This window comes from Xiphophorus maculatus, chromosome 22 (assembly GCF_002775205.1).
Source record: "Xiphophorus maculatus strain JP 163 A chromosome 22, X_maculatus-5.0-male, whole genome shotgun sequence".
Classification (NCBI taxonomy): domain Eukaryota; kingdom Metazoa; phylum Chordata; class Actinopteri; order Cyprinodontiformes; family Poeciliidae; genus Xiphophorus; species Xiphophorus maculatus.
The window spans coordinates 5157290-5175780 of NC_036464.1; the positions used below are offsets into that span (position 1 = coordinate 5157290).

General features: G+C 36.9%; 1 protein-coding gene across 3 annotated transcripts in view; it reads left to right on the forward strand.

The window, feature by feature from the left end:
* Positions 1-18491, forward strand: part of thada (THADA, armadillo repeat containing) — a 107800-nt gene that overhangs the window by 21559 nt on the left and 67750 nt on the right. For all 3 annotated transcript variants that reach the window (XM_023328038.1, XM_023328037.1, XM_023328036.1), the window contains 5 exons: positions 6434-6543; positions 8516-8648; positions 11611-11733; positions 11805-11927; positions 12625-12716. In XM_023328038.1, coding sequence (XP_023183806.1) covers positions 6434-6543; positions 8516-8648; positions 11611-11733; positions 11805-11927; positions 12625-12716 — 581 coding nt within the window. The remainder of the gene's footprint in view (positions 1-6433; positions 6544-8515; positions 8649-11610; positions 11734-11804; positions 11928-12624; positions 12717-18491) is intronic.

An 18491-nucleotide genomic window follows, 5' to 3' on the forward strand; every position in this document is an offset into this window, starting at 1 on the left:
ACTTGACAGACAAAAGGGGGAAATTTACATATTTTTAAGGTCGTCGCAAAAATCGCAGCAGAAACGGCTCAATAGGCAACTTGAAAAATACTCTCCACATTGACCTTTTTTTATCATAGAGGCATGAAATTGGGTACAGTTGGAGAACTCCTGAAGACGTACAGAAAATTCTCTACACCAAACAGGAAGTCGGCCATATTGGACTGAAGTTCCAAGTTTGACCCTACTTTGCCGTTTACAGCTTCCGCATTTGATCGAACTCTACTTAGAGATTTTGACCAATTGGTTTCAAACTTGGTCGTTTTGTTCATTGTTTATTGGGGAATAAAAGTTATCAAAACGGTAAGTTTTCGTGCATGCTGAAGGGCCTCGAAGTACATCTTACCATAACACAGAACTGCTAAATCTTCCAAACAAAAACTCACTGAGACACTAAACCTTCAGCGATTCATCCGCATCTGCAATACCCAATGGTCAAATCATGACATCACTTAAGCGACGCCCACTGAGAACAGGAAGTGTGATGTTTTACTATAAATGGTTTCTATCTGACCCCTTTGACCTGGTCAGTCTGCAATCATATAAATCGACAAAATAAGCAACATTTCCTATTCATAAACCCTTTTTTGCTTCTAAATAATTGAATGAATAAAAATATAATCTCTACAACAAAGATGCTTATTGTTTTTAATTTGTTTTTTTTTAGGTTATTCAATCATCAGATTTGTGTAAAGTGCATCTTCCAACACAATACACTTTTATTTATAAAGCACTTTAAAACAACACTGTTTGCCCAAATGCTGTACACTAAAACAAATAAAACAGACATCAGTCATTTATGTAACTTCTTTGAAAAAATGTGAACTGTGGATGCTAACATTAGCATTGGGATGTTTTGCTGCTGCAACATGTTTAGCGTCGAGATGCTATTGTAGGCTTCAGTAATACGCTAATTTCTTAAATGCAAAAATAGTCTTTTCCAGAGTCCAATAAGATCATTTTCTAAACCAAAAATTAACCCTCAGTAAGCCAGGAAAAGCAGCTTTATCGTTTATTATTGTTTGTTGTTTCTGTTGGTACCAGAAACAAGCGAATGTAAAGTAAGTAGGTGATTAATTGCGATACAAATTTTAATGTGTTAAAATCTATGTAATTAATTATTCAAAATTGATGGATTAAAGCTCTGACTCTAAATTTTCCAAAGATGCTCCTCATTTACTTAAATTTATCCAACTATAAATAAACCGACCAAGAGATACGACGGAGCGTTTTTTGGAAGCGCCAGCTCTGCTTTGCCACTTTGCTTTTCGTTCAAAAATATCTCCATTTTCTAAAACGTCCTGTCCGTTGAGTCGTCTCCTCTGGACCGGAGTGAAGCCGCAGCAGCATAAACTAAAATAAAAACGAGATGCTGGTTTTCAGACTGATTCAGACTGATTGTTTAGTTTAGTGTTTGTGGTCCATTTATTGACCTTTTTCATCCATGCATGGTCCATTTCATGACCTGCTCTGGGCTGAGTTGTGATTTATGTGTCCTTGTGTGCAGCAGACCACCAACACTGTGATTCATCTGGTTCTGGTGGAGAGGAATACTTTTAGTTTGGTTAAAATCTATTAATATATTTATAAAATATTTTCTTTAAATAAAAAAATATCGAATTATGTAAAAAAATAAACGGAATATTTTGCTAAATTAAAAATATTTTCTATAGTGTATTAAAAAAGAAAATATATTTAAAAATATTTTTCTTTAAATAAAAATATTGAATTTTGTTATATAAAAAAATTAAATATTATATAAAAATCTTGAGTTTATTACAGATTTTTTTTTATTTATTACAGAACGTTTGTCAAATATTGCTAATATACAGTTTTGAGAGGCTAAAAAAGTACAAATATTCCTGAAAATAAAATTAAATAAGTTTAGTTGGGATATTTGTCCTAGTCTAAAATTTAATGATTTTAGTTATAGTTGCTTTAAGCTGGTTTTAATTATCGGACCGTATTCGGACCAGAACCGTTTCTTCTGTAGCAGAATCTTCAGACGTTTTTGTAACAGAGGAAATTTGCTATTTAGGTTTCTGCCAGCGCGCCGAGCTGTACATGTAATTAGACTCAGGGAAGCATCTTTCTCTCTCTCTCTCTCTCTCTCCACATGGATTTTTTTTTTCTGGGAAACATTTGCAAACAGGAAGTTGATGTCTAAATAAAACCCTCGCTGTTCCCTCCCTCCTGCCCCCCCACGCCCTGCACAGGAAGCCTCCACGGCCCTTTTTAACGGTTACACAGACGGGAACCTTTGGAGGGGGAAGGCTTTAAATAGGCTCGGCCCAGCTCGGCACCGCAGCGGTCTGGGCTCCGGCGGTCGCCAGTCATCTAACGGTGACTGTTGCTGCCATTTTTACCCCCGGTGAGGTCAGTCCTGTCCTGGAGCCCGTCATGATAAGTCATTGGGGCTTGGTTCTGCTGCGGTCCGCTCTGTCCGGTTGAGGGTCAGTCGGGTTGACTGACCCGCCGTAAGGCAGATTAAAAGATCGGACTAAGGCTGTTTAAGCCCTACGTATTTTCTTGGTTTCATCTGTTGCTTCATCTTCGATGTTTTACGAGTAAAACGGGTTTTTGTGTTTCCTGTTCTGGTTTTTCACACACAGATGCTTGAAATCCTTTCAATTATATGTTTTCAAGGTTTGGAAAGTGCTTGACATCCAAACAGCAAAGTGTAGTAATAAAGTGCAGTCTAATGTTTGAGTAAAAGTCTAAATTTGGGAAAAAATACATTATTTACAGTTGAAACAAACTATTTTCATACACTTGTTAAAAAGACACAGACATGATTTTTTTCACACCATCTGAAGTTAAATCACGCAATTTTGTTCTTATTTTAGGTAAATAAGAATGAACAAAATTATTTCTATTTGCTAAATGCCAGAAAAGTTAACGAGAATTTTTTTTAGACATATTTTTATTTATTGTGTTTTAAGCATTTAATTTGAGCAGGAAAGTCATTCACCTTAAAGTGGATCTATTATGCAAAATTCACACTGTGCATGTTTCTGTACTTCTGTTTGGGTCTCTACAGCTTTACCGCTTTTACCGGTAAAGCTGCATACACTGTTTTATGCGCTGTACAATGGCTACTGGAAAAGACAAGTGTTTTGTTCTTGAGTTGCCATCCAGAAACCACTTGCTGCATTCTTGTTGCTTGTGCAGGAGGCTCCACTTCTGCTATTCAAAGACGGACTGTTGTACAATTGCGCTTCTGTTTGCAGCTATTTTCATGTCTGAGTGTAAATGTTGAGTTGCGTGGTCAGCAGCTGATTATTTAGATTTAACAGCTGATGGGCAGAACTGACCAGACTAAGATCTCACTATTTAAGAATGAATATGTGCAAAAAATGTAATGAACAGGTTTTGTATAAATCGTAGATCTATCCTAACCTATTTCAGGAAGTATAATAGGTCACCTTTAACATGATTTGTTTGGATTGTTTTAATGTAAATCATAATTCCATCCACCCATCCATTTTCTAACACCCTTGTCCCTAGCGGGGTCAGGAGGGGTGCTGGTGCCTATCTCCAGCTAACATTCCAGGCGATCATATAAATTATATTTGTTATTCCTAATGGCTCAATAACTTACTGAAATAAAGATTGGCTTATATTTTATAAGGTTTTTTGTTAAATTAGTGTTTTGTTTTAAACCATAAAACGTTCAGGTTACCTCATCCCTGCAGTAATAGTTCATTCTTATTGTTTTAGTCTCCAAAGTGTGAGTCTTGAAAGGTCAGGAAACCTGAAAATGCTGGAGTTTTACTGTGGGAACAGAGCCCTGCAGTCCATATCGGGCGCTGTTTGTGCCTCCGGGCTGTGCCACCCCTCCCCGTGCCCTCCGTGCCACCCCTGACTAAGCCGGGCCTGGCCGCTGCTCCGGTGGTGGTGATACCGCAGCCTTAATGACAGGGAGCCGGAGCGCTGCGTCCGCCTCGCCCTGCCGCCTCACCTGCAGCACGCTCAACAGTTTGCACACTGCCACAGAAACGGCCCGGCGCGTCTCTGCGTGTGTATAGTTAGAACGCCGTCGGTAACACTATTACTAACTGGATGGTTTTACTGACAGTGGCCATTATGCGGATGTCTCAGCGTCCTTATTTCAGCACACTTGTCACGCTACTGACATGCCACTCTCACAGCTCGATGTGCGAAGGCCACAAAGGAGTTATAAAACAGATTTTTTTATTGTTAACATCACACTTTGGTGTAAAACGTAGAATTTGTGACCGATGGTTGGAGTGTCGGGACATTTCAGTCTCGGAGCACCTGTTCGTCGTAAGCTGACCCACATCCACATCAAGTGCATCCGCTCTGTTTTATGAGGTTTTATTCTGGTCTCTGGGTTACACACATGTAATTACCCTTTTAGTTCTGGTTAGACACCTCTAACGTACAGTCAGGGTAAACAGAAAACACTTATCAGGACTCGACTTTCGTCAGTCGCTCTGTGCCTCAGCGTGGCGGTCGCTCTCTGGTCGCTGCGGAGGAATTTTGGACCGCTGCTCTTTCAGGAGCGTTTCCACCGCAGCGCTTCGGCCAGGCTGAGCAGAGAAACCCTGACTCAGATAGATCAGCAGCGGAGAAGCAAAGGTTCAGGTCAGCGTGAAGAATGATGCTTAAAGCTGCATTATATAACAATAAATCAGTTAATTAAATTAGGGCGTCTTTTTTTCTTCTTTTTCCTTTTTTCTGCATTGTTCTTCTCATCCCATGTAGTTCCTGTATGCAACACAACAAACTCCGCTTGGTGGAAATAATTTATAAACTAGTATTTAATTATGTTTTTATTCCCCTTTCTATCAACAATAATTTATTGAATTGTTATTATTATCATTGTCATTATTATTACCTGATTGTTTTAATTGCTCCACAATCTGATGTCATTCAGATCACCTTAATGTTTTACACAAACACAGTTAATATTCATTCATTAATACAAATTATTTTCTGTTTGTCTTTTTGTTTTTTACTAATACAATGTACTGCTCCGTGTATTTTGTTCTCAGGTGTAAAATACATTTCTATATTGATAAAAAAAAAATAGAGAATACATTTTAAACTCAGAAAAAACTTTTAGACATATTTTATTTGCTTTGTGGCTACATAATGTGGATAGATCACATAAAACAAATTTTTATTTGTTTTTCTGTAACGATAAGCTGTTTTTCCACCACTAGAACAGCCGCAGCAATAAAGCAATCTTTTGAGCTTGTATGTGCTGGTGCATGGGAGTGGGTAAGTGGCGCATACATGAGCTGATTGACAGCACTAAGGCCCTCCTACTGGCTCTGACTGTTTGATTTTGACTGGTATCTGTGTATTTCTGCAGATGGCAGTAGAACCACAGAGAAGAGGCTGAAGAACTTGATTTTTTTCACAGATTATCTGTCAGAAAATATTGAGTTTTATCAAATAAAATAAGACAAACATTTTTATTAAAGCTGCGTACTGCACCTTTAGGACCAGCGCTCTCCGATTCATGAACGGCTCATTTATCAACCTCTGCAGAACTTGCTGATATGAATATGAAGCAATTAAATAATTTTAAACAAAGGATACATTCAGACCATGAAGGAAAGTGCCCATTTATTTCTATTTCTTTAAAAAAGGAAGCGATAGCAAATTGTCCCAGACGATAAATTGTTGCAGAAGTTATTGCAATAAACAATAATATTGTTTTCAGTCAGTAAACTTTAAATTCTGATGAACATTTAATAAATTTTAAATATCCAAAGTAAATAAAAAACAGAAATGACAAATAAGATTATTTAGTCTAGTCATAAACAGAATTATCCTTTAATACAGGGTCTAGTTGAGACTAAAGCACCAGACTGAAGACTTTTGTCATCCAGTTTTTGGTGGAAACATAGAAAGAAAAGAGAAACAATGAATCATGCAAAAGGAAATTGAGCTTGTTTTCATTTAATCTCATATAATGAATTAATTTATTGTTTATTGCAATATATTTAACTCTGATACTTGTAAATAAAGTTAATTGTCACCTAATTAATGAATCTGAGTTTTTTAATCTAAATTTATATCCAGATGTGAAGGTTATTTTAGTAATTGATTATCCTTTAGATTATTCTGACGATTAATCAGATAAAAATGTAAATTATAATTTTTTAAATTTTTATAGAAATAAGAAAAAACTCTAATAATTCAATCATCCAGAAGAACGTAGAACTTTTTTCTCTTTGGTAGAAACAGAGAAAAGAGAAAAAATCAGGCAAATAGAAATGATAGTTTGTTTTACTTTACCTTGTGATTGATTGATTGATTGATTGATTGATTGATTGATTGATTGATTGGCTAACAGGAAGCTGTGAAACCATAACACCAGCAGCTGCTGCTCCTCTCATCCCGGTTCTCTCTCCTCCAGGTGGAAGGAGTCGGTTTGTACTTCCGCCAGCAGCTCCTGCAGTCCCGCCATCGAGGCGCCTTTGAACTGGCCTACGTGGGCTTCGTACGGCTCACCGACACGCTCTGCAGGTGTGTGTGTGTGGGGGGGGGGCGTGTGTGTGTGTGTTTATACTCAGGCCAACAGAGGCTGAAAGGTAACACTGCTGAGCAGCTGTGGGCAGTAATTAGCGAGTGGATGAGTTCAGAAGTGTTTGCACAATTTAAATCCTACTTTTCTTTTCCTGATGTTAAAACTCAGACTCAACACATTTATCTATATCTGTAAATTTATATGCATAAGTCTTTACAGCATTCCAAAAACGCCACATTTCTGGTGGTTTCATATTCATTCACAAGCCTGCTGATGGTGTCTAATGGTTGCTATGGAAACTTGCTGGGTATCCTAAGACTTTTCCTTTTACTTCTAATGTCTACATCCTGATTATGTGTAAATATTCACACACTTTATACTTTTCCAGATGCTGTTTTGACCAGAATAAGCAACTACTGTAGTTCTACAGGCAGATTATTTAAAATACAACATGGGAAAAATGTCATTTTTTAAAGTGAAAAAAAATCATCAATATTAAGGAATAATTTACTTAAAACAAGCTCCTATTTATTGCTGATAAGTTAGTTTTGTCTTATTTCAAGTGAGATATTTGCACTATAAACTAGGCTAAAAGTAACTGATAAGATTTTGTGTTTTTGCAGTGCATTTATGAATATTTAACACTTTGGATGGAGCAGCTTGTCAGGAAATAAGCAATTTCAACTTAGGAATCAAGTATATTCTATTCTATGTTGTACTCTGATTAACTTAACCATGTCACATTCGGATTTTATAAAACCGATTCTTTTTTTTCTTAATGTCGGGTTTTTCCCCGACTAAATAAAAGGACTGAAATTAAAGGTTTGGTTTGTCTGAAATGTCTCAGTGTGAGATTATGCTGCTGCAATAAAACTCGGGTTTATTACGAGGCGGTGTACCAACAAGCATGGCGGACGCTGCAGGAGTAATTCCTGCATTAGCATGAATGATGGTCAGCGTTCCTGTTTTCCTGTGGCAGCGCTCCAAGCCGGCGCTGCGGCAGGTGACGGGCCGCTCCACCGCCGCAGCGCCGTTCGCTTTGAACCACCCAGCAAAGTGCTCAGCAAAGCGTCCTCCTGTTTTGTTGTTCTGCGGAAACCCTCCCTCCTTCTCTTTCCTCCTTCTCTTTCTGTTTTATAATCGGGTGCGACATTCTGGTGGTTGTGAAGGATGCTGGGAGTGTGTGTGTTTGCTCTGCTCTGTGTGGATGGTATGCAGACTGTGCGTTGCGTTACAGGGTGTTGATTGCGGGGTGCCTGACCGCAGGCCTTTGATGCTCTGCCTTTGCTGCGTTCCTCTGTGTTTTCACTCCCTCTCTGCTGCGTCTCTGTCCTGCCCTCTTCTGTCATTATTAACTTTCTCCTTTTTCCTTTTTTTTTTTTTGCACTTTTAGCTGCAGCAGATTCCCAAATTGTTGCTCTCGAAACTCCTCCATATAAAACTTTTTACAGAGATGCCACTTTTGTTCCTCATGTTGATTTGGACAATATGGCTGAACAATATACCGTATTTTCTGGGGTATAAGGCACACTTTAATTTAATTTAATCAGAAAACGACAGTAAAACCACTCCTTTAGTGAATTAATATGGATTACCGTATTTTCCCTGACTATAGAGTGAACATTCAGGTTCACCGTATTTATTCTAAGAGGAAATCTAGTTGTTGGTTAACATTAGTTAACCAGCAGCTTCTTTTTGTTAGTCTATAATGTTTGTTTTATATATACCAATTGGTGAATAAAAATACTAAAAATAAAACAATTAAATGTATAGGTGAAGATAATATACAAATATATGATTAATTGATAATAAATAGCTAAGATAAAAAGAAATAAAAACTATCTGAAATTCTGCCAAACTGCTTTTGTGACCTTTCCTTTTTTATCCTCAGTTTTCACTAAATGTCATTTATTTATTTAGCAGTAAATGAATGAATTCTGGATCATTTTCCTACTGTTTTTGTGTTTTAAGGAGCGGCAGTCGGAACCTGCAGCAGCTTCCGTCCCGCTGGCTTTCCGAGGTTCTGGAAGAGGTCAAATCCAGCGACCCGACGTCGAAGCTGTGTGCCACACGGCGAAGCGCGGGAATACCGTTCTACATCCAGGTAGACGTTACGAAACGCTTAGAAAGAGTCCGAAGGGTGCTTGAGATCCTTGGAAGTCACGCTGATGATTTTAAAGAAGTTTCTGCTTTAGAAATAAACCCATTGAGAGCGCAGCGAGACTCAGAACCAGCAGGTGAACAGAACATTCCTGTTGTTATAACGGAGATCGTTCTTCCTGGCAAAGCTTGACACAAGGAGTTTGGTTAGCAATTTTTAGGTAATGATAACAAGAAAGTACACCCATCTGTTCATTTTTGCAATTTGCATATATGTACATAATAAAAATAATCTGAACTTCTACTGTAAATGTGTTTAAATATTTTTTAACATAAAGAGCGTTTTCTTCTTCTACTAAAAAGATTTCTGGAGATTTCCTTGTTGCGTGATTGAGCTTATTTAACCAGGACCTCCTGTTAGATTAAAGTTCCCTAAAAAAAACACACTTAGAGACACAAATATTATAAAACATTTGAAAAAAAGTCAACTTTTTATTTTGATAAATCTCTACCATGAATACTCTACCAAAGAATTTTTCCACATCAGGAAATTTGTTGACATTTTCAAGAAGCACCTTTTTATTTCTATTTTTAGGTTTTACCATTAATAAAAACCTAAAACATTTGCATTTTCTTCCATGAAATGTTATATATCTCAGTGTATATGTTGAAGAGCTACTTATTCTCCAATAAAGCTGAAATGATTAATCAGATTAATTGTGACGAATCAATTAATTGAATAATTGTCAACTAATTTTGTAATTTATTATTCGTTGTATGGAACATGCAGACTCAAAAAAGACCACAGTCAGAGCAATAATTAGGCAAAAACATTTTATTGCATTTATACAAATATTTTATTATTTACAAACATAATGATTGTTTGCTTATTTGCATCTTTTCTGTATTTATAATATTGAATAAAAATGCTTAAATTAGCAGAATCTGATGATTTTTTTTATCCAGTTACTTATTAAAATAATCAATAGATCATTCTTCTAACTAAAATAATTGCTACTTAGTTTTTAATACATTCTCGTGTATTGATATTTATTTTTGTTTGAGGTATAAATATGTTAAAAAAGCCAATGTATGTTATCTGATAGGGATGCAACTAACCATTAATTTAATAACCGATTATTCTATTGATTATTCGGATGATTAATCGATTAATTGGACAAAAATGTCACCTTCTACAGATTTTTTATGTAACCACTTAATCTTTTTAGATGCAATTTTACAAATACATTAAAAATATGCAAATAAAAAAATAATAATAAAAAAAATATATATATATATTTTTTCTTTATCTAAAAGCCAATTTCTTTTAGTCTAATAAATGGGCTAAAATGCAACAACACAGAATTACTTTAGTGATTTGAACCGGCTAATTATAATAAAAGGAGTTTTGGGTGAAATATTTACAATCAACACTTTTCTTCCCTTCTTTCTTCCTTCTTTCTATCTATCCTACCTACCTACCTACCTACCTACCTAGTTACCTAGTTACTTACTTACTTACTGAAATTAAACTATTAATCATTTACTTTAATAAGCTTCTATTTCTTGCTGTTTTGCGTCCTTCCAGCTGTCCTGAGACATTTCAACTGGAATCTAGAATCATTTTCTTGTTAACTTGTTTTAGTGTTTTTGCAGTGAGGCCCGGCCCGGCCCGGCCCGCCCCGGCCTCCCATCTCTGAGATAACTCTCTGCTCCCATCAGAAATGATGTAATGCAGTCAGAGTATCAGTGCCTCTTCATGTGAATGAAGCGCAGCTGGAGTTGAGATCAGAGCCATAAAATGCAACAACAGCCTCGTTCTGCATTAGTGAGGATTCTCAGTCATCCAGGTCCTTCCCACTGTCACTGGCTGGATGGAAAACGGCTCTCGCTCCTTTGCTTCTCGCTCCAATGACTCGATTTCACAACTTTTTCACATTTAATTCAGCTGAAAAACAGCCAACATTGTCAAGGAGAAAACAGAAAAGAAGAGAAGCAAGCAGTTTTAACCCGTTTTTACAAAAAGGTGCTTCTTTGAACAGGTTACCGTAGCTCTGTGGTCTGTACAAACCATGTTCATTAAATTTTTTTCATAAAATCATTCTTAGATAATGAGATTTTAGTCTGTTTTAAGATGTCTTGTCACTTTAAATCCAAATAGTCTGTTGCTAGCCACGCGAAAATGGCTGCCAATACAGTAGATGCACAATTATACAACTGTACATCTTTGAAAAGCAAAAGTGGAGCCTCCTGTACAACCAACAAGAATCCAGCAAGTAGTTTCTGGATTTTAAGTCATTAACAACAAAATTCTTGTACTTTCCAGCAGCCATTGTACAGTGCATAAAACCAGCAAAAGGAAACAAACAATCGAACAGAAATATCTAACACATTGATTCTAGGAATGGTTAATAAAAACTTATCATTATATACGCGTTTTGTATCAGTCGATATTGATAATTATTGATTTGATTTTTGGTGGTGTGATCTTTCCTGTTTTCTCTGATTTCTGTTATTTTTTTATTTTTAAGCAGTTAAGAGAAAACTGAAACTGCTGCAAGCTACTCAACAAGTTGTTGCTAGGTAACCATAGTTGAGGGAGAACTTAAAAGTGCTTGTTACCAAGCAAGTTGTTGCTAGGTAACCAAATATTGAAAGAATTATTTGATTCCACCAACCTAGCTTAGCTGGCTGTGAAAGGTTGAGTTGCTAAAGTTTTCCCTCTGCCTACATCTCCCAGAATGCTATGCGGTTCTGGATTGGAGTTCAGTGAATGATCTATATATATTGAGTATTTTATCAGATGTATTATCTATCAATATTGATCGTGTGATCCTGTTTGTAAACTCTCTTCAAACTGTGGCTCGAGGAGGCAAATGTCAGGTCAACTCTCTGTTTCAGGTCAGTCACGCTTTAATTTTGCGGTTTCTAAACGATCCCTCCGTTACCTTCGCGTTCCCCTGCAGGCGCTGCTCTCCTCGGAGCCGAAGGCGTCCAGCTGCAGCCTGCTGAAGGCGACCATGAGGCAGCTGATCACTCTGGCCTCGCCGGCGGCTGACAGGAACACTGACGCCTCCACCGTGCCTCAGGTTGGACCCTCTCACTCACAGATTTAAACTTTTCTGATGTGGTTTCCAAACATGCGTTTCCCTCACCACAGGTGCATGCTCTGAACATCCTCAGAGCTCTGTACAGAGACACTCGTCTGGGGGAAAACATCATTCCCTTCGTCTCAGATGGGATGCAAGCTGCTGTGCTGGGATTCACCTCTCCTGTGTGGGCAGTAAGTCTAAATCTGAAGCTTTTACTTAATAAAAAGCAACATTAAGGTCTTATTACTGACAGACCGCTGCATCCTAAATGCACAAAGGAGCATAATAGGAGATCCTTTCCCCCAACAGCTCTCAACAAATGTTTACATTTTTCAAATTTATTGGTATTTATTGATTCCCTCATTAAACAAACCGTGTAGTAAAGCTAACGATCTCAACAATACGGATACTTTTGGGAGATTTTAAAAATCATTCAGTTTCATTTATAGTAAAAATGCTAAATGAAAATTCTCATCATGGCAAGAAATTTATCCTGATGAACTATACGATGCATGCAGTTATTATTATTGTTGTTATTGTTAATCTTGTTTTTTCCATTTTAAGAACTTTTTTCATGTGAACCTTTAAGATGCTGCTGTCACACATGAATTTCACTGAAGAAAAACAGTGTCTTCAGTCAGAGGCTTCTTCAAATTCATTGCAATACAGACTGCTACAGGAGGTCATTCCATCACTATCTGCAGTAACTCTGAAGAATTTTGAATTTATATGAGTTACAGCAACATTTCATTTCCCTTTGCGATCAATAAACTATTTTTAATTGAATTATTTCCATTTCTAAGTTTAGTGAAGTTCAAGAATGCTTCTTTTAAAACATTTTCCTGAATCCTGTTTCCCAGCTCCTCTCTTCTTCTGTTTGTTTTCCAGGTGAGGAACTCCTCCACGCTCCTCTTCAGCACTCTGATCACAAGGATCTTTGGCGTGAAGAGAGGGAAAGACGAACACTCAAAGAAGAACAGGTCTGCTGCTTCTCCCTCTCTCTTTAATTACTCTACTGAGTTTTAGGTTTGAAGCGTACTGCAGACATCCAATAGGAAAATAGTAAAATAATAATTTCCAGGACTTTGCCAGCATGAATGTCAAAAATATGTGATAAATCTGTTCAACTTTGAAAGCATTTAAAAAAAATTAAAGTTAAGTTGCAGATTAAGCATCGCCACCGAGCGGCGCTGTTGTAACGCCGCCCTGACTGAAGATTGGCCTTTGCACAGATTCAGGTTTCAAGTTTGCTGCAGGAATGACGAAGCAGAAAAAGGAAAGTTGAAACAATATGAGGAGTAATCACTTTTTAAATAGTCACATGAATATTATACAGTCTGCACGAGATGATAAATGTCACTTTTATTCCATATTTTTCAACATTTTTCAATAATTGGACTATCTCCTAAACTGAGTGTGTTCAAAGTGGGGTCTGCGGGCCATTTGTGGCGCCTGGCGTGATGTTTTAGAAAAATCATGTTTTAGAAAAATTTGAAAAATCCTTGAATTTTTCTAATTCAAGGATAAATTAGAAAAAAAATAAGACTTTTAAACCAAAATCTATTTAAAAAAATGTTAGATGCAACACAAAGTTATCATCTTGTCCAAACTTCCTGGTTCCCTTCTGTTGTCATGGTAACTAGGACCACATAAACTCATCGACTTGTACTCTAAAGTAAAGCCTGGTGCTCCCAAATCTGCTTTTACTTCCTGTATTAAAACTTGGCTGAGGTGCTTTCAGATGAAGAGTGACCTAGATCCTGTTTTTACTGCTGAGAACAGACGAAATGTTTTTCCAGTTTTCTTTAATCGAGCCCAAAATAATAGACAAACTGGGCTGCAATTCATTTAACAAGGAAAACGTTCAAAAACATTTGAAGTTTTGGATGTACAATCTCATTCCTACAAAAAAAGTCTGTTTATTTGTTTAATTAAAATAGTTAATGCTTATTTTATTGTTGAGTGGGTAAAAAAAACTAACATTTTTGGTGATTTGTTTTTTTTGACTAGTGAAAACTTTTGAGCTGGCGATTTCGGCCCAAAACTTTGGAAATCATAAAAGATGTGGGTGGATCTCTGTGTTTTTTCTTTTTTAAAATTTTAAATGTGAGCCTACACTAAGACTTGCTGTCAAAAACATCAGGTGACACAGTTAGCCGTGGCTACGATGTTTACATCACAATCTATAAGTATCGCACGCTCAAAATGAGTTTCCATGTGTAAGCAGTCGTCTTGTTTATGAGTTAAACCCTCTTTGTTTTGGTTGAATCCATATTGGCTCTGCTTTGGAGAATTGTTTGAAAGATTGCGGACTGCTTTTTAAGGTTTTCGGAAGAATCCTGCCTCACAGCACCTTGTCAAACAACAGCTCAAGTGTTTGGAGAAAAGCGAATTGAAATAGAAGGCAGGCATGGCTTCAAGTGTTTTTCCCACATGCATTTATATATTTTGCAATCATCATGTCCAGCTGAAGTGCAGGGTAGTTGAGAAGCTGAGCTGCAGCAACATGATTTGGCTTGAGGGTAATTTTATTGTCTCCTTTTTATTGTCTTCTGAAAAATTTACTAGAAATGATTGAAATTATGATAGAGCTTTATTTATTAAAACAAACAAACAAACAAACAAACAAACACAAAAAACGTTTGATTTAATTCAGAATTGAAAAGCTTCTCATTAAAATCAGCAAAAAATTAAAATATTCTCATTGGTGTGTTTTAAACTTCTGTTAGTTCAAGTGTTAATCTGCAGTGAAAACAACAAAACATGGAGATTTCATTTTAGTAAAACTTTAAATTATTGCTAAAATAGTAAAAGCTCAAAGCTTCTACTGCTCCCACTGTCTCTTTAAATATTACAATAAGTTGAAATCACAACCGCTACGTATGACTTCATTTATTTTGTGTTATTATTTAAGTATTTTTGAATTAAATACAATTTCTCAGTTTATAAACACTGACAGGTCTACTACTATGAACGCTAGTGTCATTAAATTCTGCTTAAAATAAGATCTAAAAGGTCTTGTGCAAATATTAAAGATTAGAAAAGCAGGTTGACAATGTTAGTGGTGCTGTTGTTTAAGACGGGGTTTAAAAAGCCTGTTTGCAGTTATGATGGAGACCAATCTGTTGTAGGTTAGCATTGTTCCCTCACTGCGATTCTCCACAGAAGATCAGAGTAATACATTGGGCATTTCTCGGAGTAAACTCTCCTGCGGAAAACACATTCGGGTCTTTTCTGTTTTATAGCACCTGTTAAAAACCAGCTGTAACTCCAGTTTTGATCCAGCACTGGAACTACTTTGATAAAACGACCCTATTAGCGAGTAACTTGGGTAAACAATGTGGTGTGTGCTGTTTAATGTGATGGTAAAATGCTAAAGTTTGGTGTTAATGTTACTAAGTATTACAGCTCTTCAGCATCTTCATATTAATATAATAACATAACAGTATTACCCTTGTTATAGCAAAATCAGCTAACCATCACTAAGCTTTAGTTTAATAAGGATGACTGATCTAGTGTTTAACATTAGCTTGATTCGTATTTTAGCTTTATCACATTTAGCATGCTAACTGGTGGTAAAATTGAGCTTTCGGTTGCCTTGTTTTTATTAAAATGACTAATTCTATTTAGAAACAGAGTCACTATAAATGATCCTTTTACAACATTACAGTTGATTGTGTTAGTTTTCTGTTTAACATTTAGCTAAATTCTTTGTCACACCTAACATGCTAGCTGTTGCCAAAATAAAGGCTCAGAGAAGCTAGCTTGGTTGATATTTTTGATCTGTCATGTAATTTTGATTTAGAAACATTAGCGTTGTTCAATACTAAGGTGAGTATTTATTAAAACTTCTCTATATACTTTAGCATATTGCTTTGTCACAGTTAGCATGCTAGCTATTGTTCAAACAAAGCTTCATAGTTAGCTTGGGAGACATGTTATTTTGTTTCTATGCAAGAACAGACTCTGTATTAGCCTTGTACAATTGTAAAGCAGCTTTTATTAAGTTTCTGTATAATCTGTAGCATATTTCTTTGTCACAATTAGCATGCTAGCTGTTGGTAGAATGAAGTCTTGCAGAAAGTTAGCATGGTTTAAATTTTAATATATCTGCTACCTCATTTCTATTTAGTAAGAGAGACCCTGTAAATTGGGTTTCTTGCGACATCAGCAATGGGGTTTATTAATTTTTGTGTGACTTTCAGCTCATTACTTTGACATGAGTTGGCATGAGTCTCCTGCCTCACAGGAGAGTTAGTTTTGCTGATATTCATAAATCTATTTTCTTGTAGTTTTTTGTTAACATAGACCATGAATTTGTCCTTGAAAAACATTTGCGAGTATTGATTGATCAAATTAAATGTTAATTTCCAGTTGCCATAAGGTTTGCAGTTTGACCTACGGTCAGTGAAGTTTTGGGCCCTGCATGATTGGGACTCCAAAGTTATTTTGAATTTGTTGGGCAATCCAGCCCTAACTTTCCCAGGGCTTTCTGCTCCAGAACCCTCTGTCTGGTTCCTTAGGTAGTATTTTTACTGGCTCAAGGCCTCTGAACGCTGTTACCCCAGCTGAGTTGGCTCCTGTTTATCTTCTACATGTGGTTTTAGTCTTCTGTCCAACACCTTGTTCAGCTTTCTGAAATGTAATGCTCTTCTTATTAGAGCATGAGGTTATTTTTATGTGCTTGTGAGAGAATTTGTTTCATAATAAATGAAAAATACTATTATGGAAATTATCTCTTTAAGTCGTAGTGATTTGGTTTATTTCTCTTTTAGTAGCGTAATTGTCAAATTTGCCTTCTTTATATCAGAGAATTGCAGTTGTTTTGCAACTTATTCCTATAATTGCATCTTTGGGAGTTTATCTTTTCCGCAGTCTGTTGTGCATCTGGTCCCTGTTATTACCGTGACTTTGTGGTTGTGATCTCTGGCAGCAGAAAACGTATTGTGACAGCTTGTCCACTCTAATATTTGGCTCTCTGTGTGCAGCGTTCTCTTGGTTCACTGGAGCTGGAGAATAAACACATTTCCTGCTCAGACAAACACAATTATGTGTATTTGAGTGTTTGGAAAGCCTGGATTTGATGTTGTCTGTGGGAATGCCAGATGTGTATTTTCTGAAATAACTTGTATCCAGTGACATTCTTTGCTTGGCGATCGTCGTCCAACTAAAGTTCAGACTGATGGCTCGCTACGCTCCGTGACCAGGGATGGATGTCGATGAGATATCGTGGTGGAGATAAATGCAACTGTAAACAAAGCTGACAGAGCGAAGATTGCTCACTGCATTCCAGCCAAGGCCCCCGCGTTGAGGCGGCTTTATCTCAACGCTGCCTCAACTCCTCACTTTGCACTCCACATGTACATAAAAATGTCCAGATTAATGCCGCATAGGGGCTTTTGAGCATTGCCGTAAATGTTTCTTTGCCAAGCTCCTCTGGAAGGTTACTCCCTTTTCAGCAGAGGAGAAAGTGTTTCTAAAGGCCTTGGCGTCATGCAAGTGTGTATGGATTTCACAGATTATAGATGCATTTGCAGGAATTTGACAGACTCCCCATCGAGAAAAATACACATCTAAAATGCTTTTAATACATCCTGACCACCCACAGTATGATTAAAGATCACAATCACAAACTAATCCTGAAACAAAGGCTAAAACCACAAACAAAATTTTAATATTAAACTTTTAACGGCGACCTATTATGCTTACTTGAACAGGCCAGGATAGATTTATGGGCTAGCCAAAACATTACATTTAATTTATGGCACAAAATCAATCTTAGATAATGAGATTTTAGTCTGATCAGTTCAGAGCTCAACATTTTTACTCACACGAGAACCAGCAAGAATGCAGCAAGTGGTAGGTCAACAGCAAAACACTTGTCTTTTCCAGCACACAAAGTGGTAAAACCAGCTAACCAAAAGTGCTAGAGTTCTGCTTGGTTGCTAGGTGACGGGGCAGAATTCTGCTGGGGTTGCTAGGCTTCCATGCGGTTGCTAGGTGAGGAGCAGTTCCTGCTGATTTGTGACGTTACTTTTGGAAGGTTTTTGAAATGACTGCTTGTCCACACACCCAAGAATATCAACTTGTTGCCAAAAATCAGCTGAATTGTTTTTCTTAGAAACAAATAAACCTTAGTGTTGCATTTTATGCCCTTTTCAGTAGTGAAATGATTATACAACAAAAAAAATTAAAATTTCTTTTTTCCTATTTAGTGCACATATTTTAACTTATGATTTTTTGCTTGTTCTGAGGTTTTCGAAATATGCAAATTTTGCTACTGCTAGAAAAAAAACCCCTCATCTTTTTGCAAAAACTTTTTATCAAAATTGGTGTGTTTCCAGTAAGCAAATTTATCTTTGCGTCTTTTCCATTATGGTCAATGGAAACGCAACGAGCGTTGCCAAAAAGTCCACACTTCGTCCTACTGATGGCTTTGATCTCAACACTCCCACAACAAACTTCAAACATCTGCAGCTGTGTGTCTTATGAAAACAGTTCAAATAAATCATTAAAATCATATGACAACCTTTTCTCTGATGAGTGGATGGAAACGCCTCACTAACCTCCTGTTTGACCCTTTTCCTTCTCCGTCTAATATGCTCTGACGCTGCCTGTAACCTTTGACTTCCAGGAGCGCAGACTTGTCAGGCAAACAAACTCTCATTAGGAGAACATCCGCACTCAAACAAATGTTTCTCATGCAGGTTCTGCATTCAGATGCCATACATTGATCACCATTTCTCTCTGAAATG